The sequence below is a fragment of the Syngnathus typhle genome, linkage group LG20 (genome assembly GCF_033458585.1).
Source record: "Syngnathus typhle isolate RoL2023-S1 ecotype Sweden linkage group LG20, RoL_Styp_1.0, whole genome shotgun sequence".
NCBI lineage: Eukaryota > Metazoa > Chordata > Actinopteri > Syngnathiformes > Syngnathidae > Syngnathus > Syngnathus typhle.
Genome location: NC_083757.1, coordinates 2,883,862 through 2,903,488, shown reverse-complemented (window position 1 = coordinate 2,903,488; position 19,627 = coordinate 2,883,862). Strand labels below are relative to the sequence as shown.

The window sequence follows — 19,627 nt, the reverse complement described above, 5'->3', positions numbered from 1 at the left end:
TCAGTGCGCACCTTCCTCCAGACAGCTCATATAGTAGTCTTGCACACATTCCGTGTTGAGCAACAACCAAATGCAACCAACCCCCTTCTTTGTAGGTGTCAAACATTTGCTTTGTATTTTTTTCACAGCTTTTGCTCCCTTGAACGCTGCTTTGTCATCTTCTGACTTTGCTTTTTGTAAAAAAACAAAAAACAAATGGACACCCAGACCTCATTTATCATACCCCATTTATTTGCAGGGTTACATGAAAATGTGTCATGTATACTTAGAATCCAACACAATTTTCATAAAAAAGCGTTCTTTTAATTCAGCTGGTGTAAACAATAATAAGACACCAATTCTTGAATTCATTCAACAACATCATGGTCGATCCCAATGTGACGTGGGAACGTGTTATTCGAGTAACAAGACGGATGAAGCTTTTTTGTTTCAAAACAGCAAAACCACTAAAAGCATAAAAGCGCAATTCAGTTTTACTCATGTTTGAAATGTGACGTTACTGGCTAAGAAAATAAAACACACACAGTGATTGTATCAAGTTCAAAAGACTAAAGCAGTCATTACCAAAACTTCTATGAATCTAAAATATTTTGAACTTTCATTGCATTGCATGTCACAACATCAGATACGAGTCATTTCCCAACAGAATGTTTGCACAGTGCTTCGTCAAGATGACAATGCTTTGTGGATTGTGTTCACCAATTGGCGATAAGAAGTTGTTTTTGTGTCAAAACAATCCTTACACAGGCAGTTATATTCATACAGTCATGACTACAGTAACATAACGTGATAAATAGGACTGACAGTAGAATATGATCAATGGCATGATCATAAGACAGCTTGAAGAGAACCTGAAAGAGTTGTAATGTGGTCAGTTAGTCGCCGGAGGATGTGCAAACTGTGCGAAAGGTTTGGACAGCCATATCAAAAACCTGAGAAAGAATGAGTGCTTGTGTCTGTGTCAGAGTGTGTGTATGTGTGTCTGTGTGTGCTAGCAGCACGACCAGTTCAGAGAAGGTACACCAGTGTTAAAGTATGTTACTGTTCTGTGAGAACAACTTGCTTTTTTTCCTTGCTGGCAAAAAGTAAAAAAAGAACATCATGGTACATACATAGAAAATAACCGGGAGGGAGTCGGGGTTAAGATAGTTGTGCATTATTAAAAAAAAATAAAAAATAAAATCACGCGCACACATTTGCAGCCACTTTCAAGCTGAAAGAAATTCAACAAGCACCCGAAGAACCCGCCAACCAACTAAATACTCTTGCCATTCCACATTCCACTGACCCTCACTTTGCTTCCTGATCCGCTTTTGTGACATTTCTATGGGCTGACAATGCAAATATCAAACATTTTCTAGAATTACCGCCGCACTATAAACAGTACATTGTAGTCATCTAGCCATCTATACATTCCTTACATCGTCAATTTATCCTCACACAGGTTCAGTAATCCTCTATAGAGTTGGTGTAAGAATACTTTATGCCCTGGCATCTTAAAACTCAAGTATGCAACTTGATAAAACATGCATATAAGACTTAGCAATAAAATTACAATTAAGTACAGAATATTGGTAGCGTAATTCTATGCCAAATGTACTGATGAATGGTGCTGGTGGGACTAAAGCCACCTATTGCAAGCGTGTACGACTACTGTGTCACTTTGATATTTAAAAAGAAAAAGAAAAAAGTTACGAGACCTTGATGACTAACAATCACCATGTCAGAAACATCAAGGGAGTGGCAAGAACTTTTCATTTCCATCATTGCCGCAACACCGGTATCAGCCCATGGTGGTGATGAATGCCTTTAAGTGTGCTTGACCCAAAAAGTTGCAAAGACCATTAGAATCCTGCTACTGGTCTGCAGTTGCTCGGGGCATCCGCTTGATGGCAGTATAACGTTTGGAAAGCCTGCGACGATGGCGGCAGTAAGTGGCAGTTAGTCATGACTCATTTGTTTGGTGTCTGCAAGAGCATCAGTGCACACTCGAGGTGTTCGTAAATGCGGCCCCGCTTGTGCTTCACAAGTCCATAAAATGGAATAAAGATCCATGTTAGGCATCGAGACGACTCTTAGAAGGGAGGGGGGGCCTCAACTCTGGTCACACAGTGGCCGCTGCATGGAGTCTGCAGTCCGTTCACTGATTAGTCCCAGTCGTAGAAGTGTCTTTGCATTGATAACGTAGTCAGTCATCAACATTTTAGAACCTAAAAGCAGCAATTTCAATCCATCAGTTCACAGAAGGAGGATAGCGTTTGTGCATATCCAGGGCGGGGTGTCCTCATTCCTAGCATTGCCTCCTTCTGAGTACTTAGTTGAAGTATACCGTACCCACCACATGATCGTTCATGCTTTGTTCTGATACACCGAAATCGATCGCAATGTTTCATCGGCGAACAGCAGCTATCACAGACCAAATTTGGAGTCGTGGAAGTTTTGTAAAGTTAGGTATTCCAAAATACACTATGGCCTTCTCATATTGGCATTGAATATATTGTCATTCAAGCAGAATGTAGGCCATTTGTAAAGAAGGTGAATATTTGTCTTGCATCGTTTTATAGTACTTCAATTGACAGCTCATGTCACGGTAGTTTAAAGCGGTTTGATTGAACAATCAAGCAGATGGGTGGATACTTCTTACGGACACGGCGAGGGACAACGTGGACTCTCAGGCAGTCCTCTCTTCAATAGTGGGCTTGTTGCTGGGGAGAGGCTGTGCCGCATACACACTTCTACTGAGGCTGTCCACACTTTGGAAATAAGGGTGGCTAAGTGCAGCAAATGCAGATATCCTCCTGGAGGGATTGAAGGCGAGGAATTGCTACAGACAAAAAAAAAAAGGATGTCAAAATGAACACTAAGCATCGTGGACCGTAAAAGAATGGATTGAATTTAGGTCAAAGTTAAAAGTTGGTTTTATATACGAGTCAAGGTAGCATTGCGCAATACTACTTTGTACATACCAATAAGAGGGCCTGCCCTTGCTCGTCTATGTCAGGAACTAAGTCTTCTATTGGCTTAGCAGGCTGTGGGATGAAGGCACTCTGTGGTAGGGCCACCTCCTGGGGCCAGTCCTCTGCTGAAGGTACCCCGACAACACTGTGGGGAGGACAACAAGTGTTCTCTTCATTCACTCCGAATGATGAGAGTGGTCGAATAGCCATCCGGACATGCAATTACTCACTCAAAAATCTTTCCCAGCTGATCAACATCTGAGTTACCGAGAAATAGAGGTCTGCAAAAGAAAAGAAAAACACTTGAGTGTCAATCTCTCCTGCTCAGGGGAGGAGTGTTCAGGTCTAGCAAGACCTGATATCATTATCCGGCCTGGCACCTGGAGGGTCCTAGCATATATCACTAGTTCTAATCTGCATGAGATTTTCACAATCAATAATGCTCGGACCTATTCTTGACCTAGTTTTCATGGTAAATAAACACTATGTTATACATATATATATAAACGGAACATTTCCCCCCCCCCCCCGAGGCAAATTGGAAAGGGGGACTCTTAAGGGAAGAAGTCTCACACTCGCATCTCCATCTTGTGCATTCAGCACTGTGAAGTTGTATTGGTAAGTGAAAAAGGGAGGAGAGCGGCAGTAAGACTGCTGGTGGTTACTGTGGCTTTGGCGTGTCTTTGAAGGCCCGTGGGCGTCCATGCCTGCTTTGGCACACGCGCAAATTCCAGTAGTCAGCATCAGGCCAACTTTGCCGTCAGTAACGCGGGACGGAAAAAGCCGAAGACTCCTGTGTGCGCGTTCGCTCGCTCTCGCTTTCTCGGGGAATAGGAGGGAGAGGCGTGTGAAAGAAACATGTGATTATCCGAACAGAGAAAGAAGCATGGGAACCAGACCTTCCTGCTGTAGGAAAGAAGGAGTTGTTGATGTCAAAGGCTTAATTTGAACAATACCCTTTGTGCCCAACAAATGTGGTACTTGTGAAAATATGTAAACATGTTCTATTTTTAGGATGGAACACGAGATAGAATGCACATCTTAACGGATTTCTTTTATCTGAGCTGTTCCACGACGCATCTTGTCCCGTTCCTGTTCAGCTTTCGCAAAAGTGAGAAACAAAGCTTCGAGAAAGGTAAGCCGTTAGACAGGGTAGACTGAAAGTGTTAATTAAATCAATACAGAATTTATGACAGCTATTCAAATCGAATTAATAAGACTTTGTGTGGCTTCTTTTAAACACCTTTGGGGAATAAAAAAAAAAAAAAGAAAGTCTTAATCCATTTAAGATCCTACCAAAACAGTTTGGAAGATTCACCTACAGCAAAGCCATCATGCCGAAACAAGTCAGACTGATAATTCCGCGAGTCCATTTTTAAACCTGCTGTGGTTTGCTGGTTTGTACGTGAGGGCCACAGGCATGTACACACACACAGGCGAGTGGTCTGTATTTGCAAACGCCGTGCTGCCATTCCCATTGGGATTGTTTCCCTTTGCAAGATTTGCATGAGGGTATACTGTACAGTATTTCTGCCCCCCCCCCCCCCCCCACCCCATTATACACACACACACAGCGAGCGATATGCTGGGTTGGGAGAGTCAGCTGAGTCATACTTCCCTCGGTGCCAATACTTCTCTGTCCCACATTCCACTGCAGCAACCTCTGGAATGCTTGTGTGTGTGTGTGTGCGTGCGTGTGCGGTTGCACGAGAGTGTCAAGTTAAGTGGGAAATAGCGAGAATATGAACGTTTGTCTGATGTGGTGATGCCTTTTTTTTGGTCAATTTAAAAATAGTAAAACAAACACGTACGCATGAGGTGTCGGTGGAGATTTATCAATCGAAAAGCCTCCGGCGTGACAGACTGTGAGAAAGTCAACATGGATGTGAGGCTTCTGCCGGACCATTAACACAACACGCTCGACCTTTTAAGATGAGAGGAATGTCAACACGCAGGCGCCTTTCTTTTTCTCGTTCACTTCCATCCATGACTCACCCCCGACGCTATCCGAGCCATGCAAATGTAGACTTGCATGATATTTGCTCAAATTCCTTTCACAACAATGTCGGCATTAAACGTCGGTATGTTTGGCGATGAAAGGGAAACTTTTGCCCAAGGGTGATGGCTGTTTTTTTCTGGCTCTTCAAAGTTATAGATTAGATTATAGATTTTGAAATTTGGGATCTGATTACGACAAACCGATTATCGAACACCAATTCTGAAATACGCAGTGGGGCTCCTTCTTCATTCTATCTGGATTTTTACTCGCTCAAATCTTTTATTTGGGGCGGGGAGATTGCAAACAATAGATTTCTCTTCCATTGTTGTGCTCCAGCCACTCTTCCAGCGTCTCCCAGGTGCCCATTAATCTCCAACAGGTGGCCTTTTAAAAAGCCATTCATCATCTTACGTGTCCATTACGGTGTTCTCTGCCGAGCGCTTAGTCCTCAGGCGCAGTTGGACAGTCGAGAGCGTTATGCAAAGTGACCTTTTCTAACTGTGTTGATTTTGACTTCAGGTGGAAGACCAAAAGACAAAGAGGAGCGACTTTCTTTCCATGCGCTTGGTGACTTCAACGCTGCTTCATTCGGATTTCTCTTTCCTGTGCATACTTGTTCACAGTCCTTTCCACCGCATCTCGTGCACACATTGCGGCTCAGTGCATGTGTGGCGGCTGTTTGAGGGCGGTTGGGGAAGGAAGTATGAATTGCCAGCAAGACGGCTTCTTTTGGCACACTACTTCTCTTATCTATACAAAAGCAGACTGCTACCGTTAGCAAACATTTTAGAATCCTTTCTATTTAAAACGGTGCTAAAATCAATGTGGTGATCCTGGCTGGGAAGAAGAAGGGAAACCTTTGAAATCTGTTTTAGGGGAAAATGAAGTTATTAGCTTGGGATGGCTTTCGCTGCAAAGTCAGTTAGACCGCAAACCGTATATCACCGAGCAGCGTCTTGACACGTGTGCTGCAACCACAGCGAGTTGCCAGTCATTCCTGGAATAGTTTGATAAGCCAACTGCAATGACACTACTCTCACAGCGCAGAAAATGCGTCCGAAAAAATGTCATTTGCAACTATATCGGCCTATCGAACCATTTCGAAGTTCACTGAGTGAGGAGTGTGACTGTGCGGAATGAACTTCAAGCCCGCGTGCAAGTGTGAACACATTGAGGCTCACCTTCTTCTGAACATCTCAGCAAAGATGCAACCCACGCTCCACAGGTCCACTGGGGTAGCGTAGCTCGACTGCAGCAGCACCTCTGGGGCTCGGTACCAAAGTGTCACCACCTACGCCATTCAGAGTGAGCATTTGTCAGAATAAATGTGTGTGTTTTTTTTTTTTGTATTGTCACATACACATTAGGCATTCTGCATTGCACTCAAATGACAATATCCCACAACAGCCATTTCAAACATGATTTTCAGGTTCCTTTGTGCTTCTCTAATGGAAGTGATGAGCAAACGTAGCATGCCACAAAAGCAGCGACACAAGGGGAAGCCCTCCGGCAACAACTCAGTGACCCCTTGTTTTAACGGAATGGTTCCAGGTACTTTATCATCAACCTGTTGCTCTTGTTCCACCTCCCCAGGCACCACAGCGCAGTGATCAAACTCAAAATGAGAATAGCGGGAAGCAAAGTGAGTCACCCACGTGTACAATGCTTGCATTCAGCTTGAGCGAGTACAAGGTAACACGACCGTGAGGTCTTGCGTTTTACTTGTGTGACCATTTATGAAGTTATTTAATACTGAGCTTTAAAAAGTGTTGGATGAGGTTTTTCAGCTGTGCTGGTGAGCTCGCAATTGAGGGAACAAGTGAGCATACCTAACCTAATGATTAGGCCAATCACACATATCAGTCACATTTCTACTCAGACTATTATTAGAGTCAAGGATTGCATTTTGTAGATGTGAGATACTCTCATCTCCTGTTTCCTGCTTATGTGGAAATGAGGGCGGAAGCTGGGCATGTAACCTCTGAAAGGCTGACTTTGGGACGTTTTTAGTATATGCTACAGGATAAAAGCTTCCTTAAAAAAATACATATGACAACATCATCAACTATGCTGTTGTCCGACTAGTCCACTTACCGTTTTTGTCCGTGTATAGTGCGCAAAATTTTACTAATTTATTGTCCTAAAATCTGGGGTGCGCATTATACATGGGTACAAAAAAAAAAAAAAAAAAAATTTTTTTTTTTTTTTTTTAAAGTCCCAATGATCGTCACACACGCAGGGAGGCAATGGGTCCCATTTTTATAGTCTTTGGTATGGTCTTAACTAGGCTGGATGTAATTTTTTTTGTTGGCGTTGATTTCTCCGACTGCCCATAAACGCACCACCGCGCTTCGTGCGCGCACGGGACAGCAAACGAGCAGGTAGGTGATCGAGCAAGCGTCTGATACGAGAGCATTGCGGTCGCATGGAGCGTGTTTGAAGTGAACAGCAGAGAAGAAAGGAACAAGGCAAAGTGTTGTGAAATAAAATGCACAGAACGGATGCGCAAGACACGTCAGCTATATATAAAGAGCGAGAGTTGTTTTCTTCCTATTAGTTTCAATTCACAGTTTAATTAGCAGTTTCAATCAGCAAATAACAAAATGCGTATTACAGGTAATATTTTATTTCACAACACTTTGCCTTGTTCCTTTGGTCTCTGCTGTTCATCCTAAAACACAAAGGCGCTCTTTAAGCAATGCGACAGTGAGCGCCCGGCGCGCTGCGGTTGCGCGACCGCACCAAATTAAGCTCCCTGCGCAGTGCGCACTGAGGTCCACTTAAATTTTAGAAAGTACATCAGGACTTTAAAAATATCTTCTAAATTTCAGCGACGGCTCTGTCACAATAATCGGCCAGCCCGGTGCAGTTGGGCGGTCGGCGGCGCGCTACGGTTGAGCGTTTTCTCTCGCGCTCTCTCCCTCTCTCTCTCTCGCTCTCGCACACACGCAAACCGGATATCATACGGAGGCCGCCATTACAGATGCGCAGAACGGATGAGCAAGACACGTCAGCTATATAAAGAGCGAGAGTTCAGTTCTCTACCTAAATCCGTATTACAGGTAATATTTTATTTCACAACACTTTGCCTTGTTCCTTTCTTCTCTGCTGTTCACTTCAAACACGCTCCATGCGCACGGAGCGCGGTGGTGCGTTTACGGGCAGTCGGAGAAATCAACGCCAACAAAAAAAATGACATCCAGCCTAGTTAAGACCATACCAAAGACTATAAAAATGGGACCCATTGCCTCCCTGCGTGTGTGACGATCATTGGGACTTAAAAAAAACAAAACAAAAAAAAAATTAATTTTTTTTTTAAAAAAAATTCATAAAAATTGGGTGCGTATTATACATGGGTACAAGCTTTTTTCCAGCATCAGCATGCCATTTTTAGGGGTGCGTACTATACATGGGGGCGCACTATACACGGAAAAAAACGGTAGTCTTGCTGCTGGGATAAAATGTTTGACGGAAAGTCGTTGCATTGAGTATGCAGCCCTGCAGACTGAAAAGTCGTACGAGCACATGCGTGCACGGCCGCACGCGGAGCCTTCTAAGAAGAACCACAAACCTGAAGTTTGCAGTATATCCGCTGCAGTGCAATTCAGCCATTCGAAAACCTAAAATCCTCGCCGCAAGCGCAGATATCGCCGACATTTATATCACTCGTGTGGCCGTGCGCACATGTGCAAAAACACACCGGAAAAAAGATGGGGCGATTGACACCGAGAAGTTGCTGGAAGCAGTCAACCTATGGTCGGGTGGTCTCTCATTATGCTTCCGAGCTGCATTATGAACACAATATCATTCTTCTATTATGAGTCCTTTTCCTATGACACACCAGCAAGACATTTCTGGGGTTTTCTGTCTCTATTTATCGTCCGAGTCACTTTGTAATTTGGTCTTCCTGTGGTTCATCAGTGACTGTGAATAAATATACAGGTAGTAAGTCAATGAGAAGACAGGAAAAAGGAAGTTTGTTTCTATGGTTTGCTCTTTTCCGTCGTGAGCATTTACCTACCCTTCTCCCACACGGTAACACAAACACCAGAGGGGGGGTCAGACCAAGCCGAGGGAGAAAAACCTAAAGAGTTAGTCAGTATGTGTGTGGTGTATGAATCTGACTCCAGATTAAAGGACAACATTCTGAGAATTCCTTTCGGCTGAGAGCATCCTCCCCCTCACCGCGGCTAACGCTGTCCTCCACTCTCGCTGCTGAGCTCTCTGCCCCGGAGGACCTCAAGACCTCCCGGGTCAGACCTCCATGCGACTCGCAGAGCCTGGACCTGCGCCACCAGTGTTCAGAAGACAATAGCGTGCATGGGTGTTTGTTAGTGAATTGCATGTGACTGGCCGAGTACCTGCCGTTTGCCTGGATGAAAAGGTTTCGGTGCCAGAAGTGTTTGTGTGTGGCTCCCAATGAATGCTAGTTATCTCAAACTGTCTGATGTTTTAAAAGCTAATTGCAGTTTATTATCAGTCCTCCCTGAGGGTAGTTTAACATTAAACATACTCAAGATAGTTGATAGCAAAGATCAGTTGAGCGTGCGCGGCACCGACAGAGCCGTTGCTTTACGTATCCAACTCGTTGAAAATAGAAAATAAGCTCGACAATATTCATCCATTTCGTGCAGAAAAAGTGCAGCCAATGTTCAGACGTTTCTCAGCTTGTACACATTATCAGTCTTAGGTCAGAATGTGATTACATTCCAGAGAGCAATTCAGCACAAATTAAAGTCTCCCAAAGTGAATCTCAGAGGAAAGGGGATAAAAGGTTCAGGGTGTGTAGGCACACCACATATGGGAAGAGCAGAGGATATAGAAAATAATTACCAGGAAAAACATAGTCTGCAGGGTTCTCGGCCCGAGAGTCCCGTAGGGCCTGCGACAATATTTTATAACTGTCTGACTACTTTCCCTCTGCAATTTATAGTCGCAACAATGGCACCGCACCTGGCACGACAATATTTTAAGACTGGCTCACTACTTTCCCTCTGCAATTTATAGTCACAACAATGGCACCGCACCTGGCCAAGAAAGGACATAAAAGGGAGATATTGATATATGGCTGCAGGGAAAAGTGCAAGAGCAGCAACTGTATACAGTAAAAGGGAGTGTTGCCAAAGTATGCACAGCATACAGGAATGCAGCATGAGGCCCTCAGCAAGTGAAACAAAGACAGCACAGTCAGTGGCTCTCTCTCCCCTGTGCTACCACATCCGCACATCATTAGCTGGAAAATTCCACATATATGCCGTCATTTTTTCTCCCCCCCCCCCTTTCTTCCTGCTACGGACACAGCTTCCATATCCCGTTGCACTTTTGTGTGTGCACATGCACGACTCCCGCTGTTTCGAATCCCCACCACCTGGAGCGACGCCAAAGACTGGTGACAATTAATACAGTTTGGCCCGGGATAAAGCCGCCATGCTAGTGAGACGTTGCATTCGAAGAACCACAGCGCACAAATATAAATACAAAGAGTGGAAGCAAAGCCATTGCCCGCATTTGAACACATCTGTCTGTGAAAATAGCAAACTCGAGCTAGCTCAAGTTGTGGGACAGCGCCTTCGCTCTTGGCCGCAGTCAAAGCATACAGGCTTTTCCTTTTTTTTCCCCATGTGGAGCTGTTTGAGGAACTGTCTAAACAGTCCCAGAGTGTGCTACATGTGCTCTCCTGCATTGACCTCGAATGAGGGAATAAAACGGAGCTAGAGAGGTGTCTGCAGTCTATTCTCAGGGACACTAAAAGAACTTTGATATTGTGTTCATATGCTACAAAGAAAACCAAACAAAAGCTTGTGGTTAAATTCTGTGGTTAGATTTGGTTGGATTTAAGCTCCTTTTTCGTTAATCAAGGAAAAGCTGCATTGTGATGGAGATGAAACAAATCTCAATGGGACATGTTGGATTTAAAAACAAAGGCCCGCCTCTTTCCTCTGTGGCACGTCAGATTAACCCATCAGATTTGCCCATCTGCCTGTCACTCATGGTGGGTCATTGAAGCCGTAGCCAGAGCGGGTCATTAAAATGCCATTAACAAAGCAACTGCCCCCCAGGGACTACCAGAGGAGGCCTAATGGAGGCCTCTGTACCACCCTGTTGGGTGGTCTCTCTCTGAGGGAGGGCCAAAATATTCAAAACTTGGTGATGTCAGTCACATGCAACCGTGCAGGTCGACTCTCAGGTCAACATTTTTGTTACGAGCGGAGCAGAGCGGCACCGATGACCCCCTCGGAAGTCTTAGCGTAGCTTTTCTGTTTTAGTATCGATTTACAACTACCGCTCACAGATCACGAGAATCCAGACTGAGAAGCCATCTTTGTCATTTCAAGCAGAGAAAGGACACAAATCCCTTCAGTGCCTCGCTTCCACACCGATTCAACCAATATTAGAACAAGTTTGAAAAAGGTTGAAGATGTTATCACTTTTCTCGTGATAAAGAGCACAGAGTAAGTATCAGTTGGTAAGAGCTGGGGGGGGGGGGACCTCTTAACAGCGTTATGCAAATGATCACGCCAGATAATGTCTTTTTAAAAGTGCAAAATGAATCACTGAGAGAGAAGTGCCTTGTTCCCTTAAGCAACAGCAGTTCTTTACAGCCCCGCTATCTGCCAATAACGGTGGCATTTGGTGACTAAATAACTAACTGCTGCTCTGTGTTGGGCAATGCGGAAGGAAGATCCTCTTAACTGCTGCGGCACTTTTTCTACATGCAACGCGCTCGTCTTTTAACCAAAAGAAGCTCACAGTGGCTAGATGTATACTCAAGGAACGAAATGAGTGTGCGCGTGGGTGTGCAAAGTCGCTCAGAACTTAAATGCCTTTGTGCACGCAAATGACTCAGGGGTCGCAATATGTGTCACTGATACCTCAAGGTGAATCTCCTTATTAGAATGCAACCTCATAAATCGTCCCCTTGCCAGTCATACGAGTGTTTCGGCAATGACGAGAACAAAACGCCCGGTGTATGGAACATTGTGGAAACCATGATGTAAATTTGAAAGTCATTTCTGATTCTGACATTTCAGATGCTGTATAATGCGGTACGCACCAAAGGTTGCCTAAAAAAAATGACCACAATAAAATGACTGAGTGACATTTGCTGCCTGTGCAAATCTTGAACGTCTCATCTCTCCCTAATTCAATGATTTCCAAAGAGTCCTTCAGTCTCCATTTTATCTGGTCATCGGAGCCCACAAGCTCAACAGTGGCACATCAAAGTGCCGACAGAGGGAAAGGGAGGGGCCCCTGTGTCTCCTCATCTGTTCCATCCCTGTCCACTATTGCCACTGTGGAATTCCCGAGAAGGGCCACAGGGGCCCTCGGCTCTCACTTTACACTGAGACACTCGATCATGTGATCCGTTGCGGCCGAACTGCCCGCTCATTTTCTATGTTGTATTGCTCAATTAAAAAAAAAAAAAAAAAAAAGGGGGGAGAAGACAAGCAAAGATTTGTTTGACTTGGAAGCCCAAATAGTTTCATCCGGTGCTATCTCGCAAGGTGAGTAACTGTAAGGTCGGACTTTATGAGTCGTGACTCACCACAGAAGTGAGCGCCATCTGGAAGCTGTAGATGCGGGCGAGACCAAAGTCGGCTAGTTTAATCTGTCCTCCGCTGGTGACCAGGATATTCTGCGGTTTTAGGTCACGGTGAACCACGCGGTGCGAATGCAGGAAATCCAGCCCCTGGAGGAGCTGATACATCATATCCTAGAAGAAAACAATATCAATATTACATCGTGTTACGTAGCAACAATAGCTGCAGCATCACATTGGGTCAAAGGTCACGAGCATCCCTGACACAGTTTTGGTAGTAGAAGAGTTAACGGAGGAGGCCTGCGTCTTTTCTTGTCCACCGTGGCAGATGTTTGATAACTGACACACACACACACAAATGATAGAGGGAGGCCCCGCTCTATACAAGCACGGAGCTCTGTTTCCTAGCAGCTGCTCGGCCGGAGTTAATTGGCGTTCCCTCTTATTTTATGACCACAGGCTGACCTCAGAGACGGCCATAGGCGCTGCATCGATAACGCTTGAGCTCAAGTAAACTAGCGCGGGGGAGAAAGCAACTATGTGGAACCAGCTTGGACTTGTTGCGTTTAAACTCAAACGCTCCCAAAACAGGTCTTGCACCTGTAAACGAGTAACGAACGACTGCTTTTGGCTCGCCAATAAAGCTCAAAGCGAAAGGGGCAGAGCTTCGCTTTCGGGTGTTCCAATAAAAGACCAGCTGACATCTCCAAATTCAGAAGCGGAAGGGCTGGATGTATACTGTGTGCGTATGAAAGCCACAAAAGAAAAACACTGGGAGCTCGGTCTGCCTTATCCCAGCCTTTACTTTACATCCATACTCTCTCTCCTGCAAATACACACATGCCCCTTAGCACACCAGCCTCCCACCCTCCCCGAAAAGTCCCCAGCCAAGACCTCACAAGTGACATGGAGCTGAGCCCACAGCTCTATTCACTAGCTGACCAGCTGGTGAGTGAGTCAAAGAGGCCTGCACACTCAAGCAGAAAACATTAGCAAGCGGCGCGGGGCTGGCTGCTGCGCGGCGCAGAGGATGAGACACCCCGCCGCGTACGGTGGGCACGAGGGGCCGGGAGCGTGCGCGTTTGTGTACTCGCAAACGCCGCGTCCCCTGGCCCCCGTGCTCGCGTAAACACACTACACGACATTTGTGTGCGCCGCAGCTTGTCGGGGGTCGAAGTTTGTGCGTGTATGTGAAAATGTTAAGTGTGTGTATGTGTGTGGTAGGGGGGGGGGTCCGGACCAAGGGCAGGCAGGATGCATAAACAGACCTTCCTTTCTACATCTCCATCCAGCCATGACCTAGTGAGGAGGGCAGCAGACTGACAGGGTCATAGAACAGAGGGAGGCAGTTGGTTATTTTATGTGTGTATGTGTGTGTGTGTGCATGTGTGAGTGCTGACACAATAGCAGCCCCCCCAGTCAGTTCCTCTCTGCTTTAAATAACCATTTTGCCGTGCTTCCTTTCAGCAGGATTTGCTAGTAAACACTAATTACCTCAGAAGTGTGACTCTTGGACAAACACAAACATTGATGGCCTCCCTGGCCTCAGCACCTTCCGCTCTGATGTATCAATTTCCACTACAACTGAGTCATGTCAAACAATACAGCGATCGTGGTTGACAGCCCGGCCAGTACAATATACTCAGTGGCGAAATGAAATTGAAACTCTTATATATCTGAACTTTAAACTCAAATCAATGGGCATCAGAAAAGTCCTCGGGTCAACTTGGCTTGGAAGAGACAATATCACGCAAAAAGGCAACAGGTTTGACCCCCCGCCCTGCCCCTCCTCCCAAAAGCAGGGGTACCGAGAAAAAAAAAAGTGGTAAGCCCTCTGCAAGATGCAGCCACAACATGGCTTTCTGGGTATTCTTCCTTTTCTAATGCAAATGCACCAAAGACAGCCATATTGTTTATTGTAGCGAGGCACAATATGGGACATCTGCCGGTTAGCGTTAGTGTAATTCCCTCCCCATGCTTCATTAACCTCCCCCTTTATAGGCTCAGAGAATAGAGCTGTGGTAGCCTGGATGACGGCAGCCGAGAAGGGCGGGTGACACCCAAGCGCTGGCCCGGCCGAGGCGCACCGAGCCTGGGCGAGCTTGGCCGCTTGATGTCCTTCCAGCTCATTTAATTCCTGGAGGAGGGCCTCTTTCATCAATGAGCATGTGGTGGGTCTTGAGGCCGAGTGGGTGGGGCGGGGGCAGAGGTGGACAGGCTGGCAAGGAGCGGGGGAACTGGTTTCATCCACTATATCCGACATTTGCTAACATCTAGGAGATTACTGTCAATGTAAATTGACAAAGGTGGACCAAATGTGACTCAGAGCTCGTTCTGGGGGATTTTAGGGGGACAAGGAACTGTCCAGTGTCCTAGAAATAACAAGGGATGGAGCCAGTGTCATATTGTCAATGCATCATTGTCCTTTTGTCTTCCAATGGCTCCAGCTGCATGGATGTTAAGAGAAAGCAAAGCGGGGGTGAAGACGAGCCCCGAAGCAACTCAACAGGTGGCTCAACTTCCATGGATCTGATGATAGAATGAACAGCATAGCTCTAGGAAAATGGATAAGAACCGTGGACTTTTCGGAAAAATATTCCATTTAAAAAAATTGCAATGAAGAAAAAAAAAAAACTGGAAAAAAAGTGTGTGATAAAGTCATCCACGGAAGAAATTGCAGGTCGTTTGCTAAACCCCCGATAAAGGCCTGAGGTCAGATCCACCTTACACAGTTTATCATCAATATTGCAGCTCGAAAGAACGTTCGCACGTAAACTTTGGCCCCGGGGTGGAAAAAAAAAAACTACAGATCCTCTTGCTTCCACAAGGTCTCCATTTCAAAACTGACACTTAAACTCGGAGGTCCAAAAATGGAGCAATAATTCCCCGGTATTGTATATATTAAATCACGGGACCTAGGGGTGAAATACGATTAAGAGTTCTAAGAAAAAGAGGTTTGTGGGAAAGATTCGAATAAAAAGAGCCAGTCACAGAGGAAGGGTTAATGGCGCGTCCACTTCCGACCTTTGGGCAAATTGTAAGTGAACACTCAGAGGATTTGATCAAGCGCGCTAAAGTAACCAATGAAGGGACTTCCTTAGGCTCATAACGGCCACACACAATTTCACTGTTAAATGTAAAACACCCAGTCAGTATCTTCTTTATCTAAAATAGAAACAAAAGTAATAACTCAGATGTGAATTGGTCTTAATGGTTGATCGGGTCACACAATACCTTTGAGGAAAAACTCAGTAGTCATCGATTAATAGCCGCGAGTCATTACCTTGATAGTTTCTGGCGGCACGCCGGGGTCAGGGGCTTTCTCTAGGTAGGTCGTCAGGTCTTGATCCACATGCTCAAAGACCAGGGTGAGTTTGGTTTCGCGGTTAGTCCGAGACACTGTACACACGTCAAAAAGCCTGGAGGAGGAGAAAAAGGAGAGATCAATACAACTGATAGCGCGCAGCAAACAAAAAGGACTTAAAGCTAGCAAAGTTCAATCCATTACATTTGACATCAATAAATCGTGAGACAACTCCACAAATGGGTTTAGGTTTTTTTGTTGTTGTTTTTGGGAGGTCGCCACAATGATGGCAACGACAAAAAGTGGGAACCAGAAGTGGAACTTACTGCAACATAGGAAAGAGCCTGACAGCTCAAAACACCACAGAATTGCTTTGCTAACGCCTTCCTGTTCCGTCTCCAACTACGTGCCTTTCGGGCATAGTGTGGTAACGACACTTCATTTGGGTGTCACGTTAAAATATTTGGGGGAGAACGCTTTTAAACATGATAGGCTACCAAATCCTAAACATCAGTATTTATGGTCGTGCCAGACTTGGTGAAAAGATGAGGCCAAGAATCCAGATTATGTCAGCAACCTGCCAGAGCAGGCTTTGGTGAAAAGCTAAAACAAAAACTATGCAGTGTGTCCTCATCAAAGAGCCGGCCGGGGAACACAAGCAGCATTCCTTGGCCAGCGCTATGACAACCCCTGACGCTGTTTGGCATGTTAAAGGGATCTGCCGCAAGGGCTTCCTTCATCTTCCATGGCCGTAGCGCTGGAGGCAAAGCCGACCGTAATGGAAACCTAGCGGCCGTGAACTGCGTTGACGCTCATTGGTTATTGCCATGGCATGACCTCATAAAGCATGTCCGGTATCGTCTTTTGAAATCAATGTCAAATATTAGCTCACTGCAAGTGAATGATTAAATATTACTTTGCAGACATGACAATCTGTCTTTATCCATTTATGTCAAAACTACAACTTGAAATCCCTTCATGTCAAATGGAGTTCAGGAAAATATAAGTATGAGGGCTTTAGTGTCATATTTCATCAATGACACTCATCTTTATAGGTTATTTCAATGCATGTGAAAAAAGACAAAATCTCGTTTTTTTTCTTCTTTTCCACGTGTCCATGTCGACGCTCTTGCAAGAGCAGGATTGGAAACGTGCTGTGAATGAGAGATGATTTGTCCTGCGTGTGATGTCAAAGAATAAATGACGCCCTCCCCTCGAAGCGTTGAGGTTAAACGCCCCTCACAGCTCCATTGGCGGCCTACAATGGGGGCTCTCAGCAGACACTGAACATATGGAATGAATAATGGAGCTCATTACCAACATCCAGGGGTTGCCAGGAGTCTCACAAGAGGTCCACAATGCACCCTTCCTGCTTTGAGCTGCCTGCTTGTATCGTTTGGCTCCACCGGTGGGTCCGTGCACCGATTCAAAAAGCTTTCAACGATTGCAGAAGAGAATCGAACGTGCTGGCAGATTTCGCCACTAAACCGAAATGACCCGGGTTTTAAAATTAGCCATGCTTATGGTCAGGTTAAAAATAATCCCTATTTTGATTGTGTTAGGACCGAGTCATCCTTTCTCATTATTGTTAGGAGCAAGACTGTGAAAGCCATGCTTCTGTCACGTCCGTTGAGGAATTCCCCGACGCATAATACTGGCATGCATTATTGTTTGAAACAAAATGGAGTAAGTACGCAGTTGACAATGCAATTAATCAAAACCTACCAGGGGCGAGGCATGGGTCAAATAGAAATGGAAATTTGAAACACATAGTGAAGCCAAAAGAGATTCATATCCTGGTCAACTTTGTTTTGCTTTGTTTCTATCTATGCTACTTCAGAGTTTGTGTTCCAATCGCAGCTGCTTAACTAAATGTTTACGGCATCACAACACAAATGAGCATTGTTTGTATTTGCATTGTTAGTATTCGACAAAGTAGTTTGAAATATGCAACATGAAATTTGATGTTTGTCAGTTGACTACGTGCCAAACCGCCGCTTGTTATGAAGTGACGTGACTTCACGGCCCCACGAATTGCTTGCATCTCATATTTTGGAGTTGGGAATGACTGACTGATTCTGAACACAGGCATGGAGACCCGCACATATTAGAGCAGGTTCTTTCTTCTTAACGTGAGTGGTTAGACCATGCACACCTTTTCTCTCACCCACACTTACCTGACAACATTTGGATGCTCAAAAGCTTCAAGCTGCCTCAGTACCGCCACCTCCCGGATGGTCGAGAGAGGCATCCCCTCTTCCTCCGTTTGGACACGAACTCGTTTTAGGGCAACAAATCGTCCCCCGTTCTTCAGATCTCTGGCTTTGTATACTTTTCCATAGGCGCCTTCTCCGATCTCGGCCACGGGCTCATACTGCGTACCAATCGTTTCTTTGTCCATTTTTGCTTATTTTCCCCCCTCCTCGTCTCTTGTTGAAAATCGTGCGGGGATTCCCAGCGAGGCTGACGAGCCAGAGTTTCTCACCAAGACATATTCACAGGAAATCTTTTGCACGTGCAATGCCTAGATGACAGAGAGACACGGATGGAGGTAGACCCCATCTTTGTCAGAAGTGGTCAAAATTTGCCCCAGGTAGCAATTACAGAACTGTCATCACGTTTTATTCCGACAATCGCTAAAGCAGCCTCGTTGCCTCCCAACTTGCACTCCTCCTCCTCCTCCTCCTGTTACGCTTAACATGTCCTCCTCCTCTTAAAACAAAGTTAAAACACAAGAAAAAACATTACTTAACCCGTCAGCGTTTTTATGCTCGCTCTATGATAAACACAACTTCTGGTGCGTTCAAAGACTCGCCGCGAATGCAAACGTTGCAAGATATGCAAGTCTTGTGTTTAAGGAAATTGAAAAGAATTGAACGAGAACGAGCGAAAATAAAGTTCAGTCCTTACACGCTTAGTGGTTTGGAGTTCGGTATTTAGCTGCTTTTCATATGTCCATTTTTAGCTAACTTTATTATGAGCTGAGACTTTGTCACCGAGGTCACGCAAACGTTGCGAGCACGTGGCTGTCTCCAGGCTGCATTGTCTAAACTTCAATTGCTTCAAGTCCCTTTAAAACACAACAAAACTCGCGTTTAACACATCGATCTTTGTGTTATTACCTCAAGAATAGCATTTGCGAGGTTTTAATAACATTCCCTTTCTGTATAACTGCAAGGGCTATTTTTAACACATTTTAATAGATTAAAATTCAAATCAATTCAATCGTGTGTTTAAAATGTAGATTTCTGCTTGCTAAATATAACTAAACACCAGTTCAAAATGTACACACACTTTTGGTATCACATGCAACACAACTTTTAGTGTTTACCTCGTGTTATGTTGTCAACAGTATGTCGCAACGTCGGCATGTCCGATAAAGTGAGGAGGCACCCGCGTCTCCGACCAAAAAAAAAAAGGGGGTACTCAAACGCATCCTTGTCCACTGTCCTCCATGCGGGGGGCCACACAGGTAGTTGTTGGACGGTGCATGCTCTAACCCCCCATCCCTCAAACTGCACCAGCCCAGGCAGGGACACTCGAACGGGGGAGGAGGAGGAGGGTGCAGGGGGTGGAGGCGGAGGTTGTTCGAAAACTATACACAGACACACGTACACACACTGCTCGCAAATGAGTGTGTGTGTGTGTGTGCGTGTGTTTGCAGGACAAAGGCAAACGCGTGATACAAGCCCTGCAAAGCCACGCTCCTCTTTAGATTTCTCCCTTTCTCTCCCTCTCTCGCCCCCTTTTTTTTTTACCCCTTGCATATATCCCCCAAACAAGCCCATGCACCAGCAGCCCCGCTCGGCTGTGTGAGCTCCGTCTCC

The 19,627-nt window shown here is 45.3% G+C and overlaps 1 protein-coding gene across 3 annotated transcripts; it reads right to left on the bottom strand.

Annotated features, from left to right (window-relative positions):
- Positions 1–213: 213 nt before the first annotated feature.
- On the bottom strand, positions 214–19,399 carry cdk6 (cyclin dependent kinase 6). Of its 3 annotated transcripts, XM_061266943.1 has the most exons (9): positions 19,132–19,399; positions 18,419–18,512; positions 17,978–18,324; positions 15,780–15,915; positions 12,503–12,670; positions 6,138–6,247; positions 3,188–3,238; positions 2,967–3,102; positions 214–2,824 (listed from the first exon to the last, which is right to left on the bottom strand). In XM_061266943.1, the coding sequence occupies exons 3-9, from the start codon at positions 18,199–18,201 to the stop codon at positions 2,672–2,674; spliced, it is 978 nt and encodes a 325-aa protein (XP_061122927.1). In that variant the 5' UTR covers positions 18,202–18,324; positions 18,419–18,512; positions 19,132–19,399; the 3' UTR covers positions 214–2,671. The 3 variants fall into 3 exon arrangements, with proteins under 3 accessions (XP_061122927.1, XP_061122926.1, XP_061122925.1); XM_061266942.1 differs by having other exon boundaries at positions 17,978–18,510; XM_061266941.1 differs by lacking the exon at positions 18,419–18,512 and having other exon boundaries at positions 19,132–19,398.
- Between the last annotated feature and the right edge of the window lie 228 nt (positions 19,400–19,627).

Coding starts and splice junctions, on each gene's coding strand:
- cdk6 (XM_061266943.1), bottom strand. CDS start 18,201: ATGGACAAAGAAACGATTGGTACGCAGTATGAGCCCGTGGCCGAGATC. Junction 6,248..12,502: donor AGATGGCGCTCACTTCTGTG/GTGAGTCACGAC, acceptor TGAATGGCGTAG/GTGGTGACACTTTGGTACCG. Junction 3,103..3,187: donor CAGCTGGGAAAGATTTTTGA/GTGAGTAATTGC, acceptor TCCTCCCCACAG/TGTTGTCGGGGTACCTTCAG.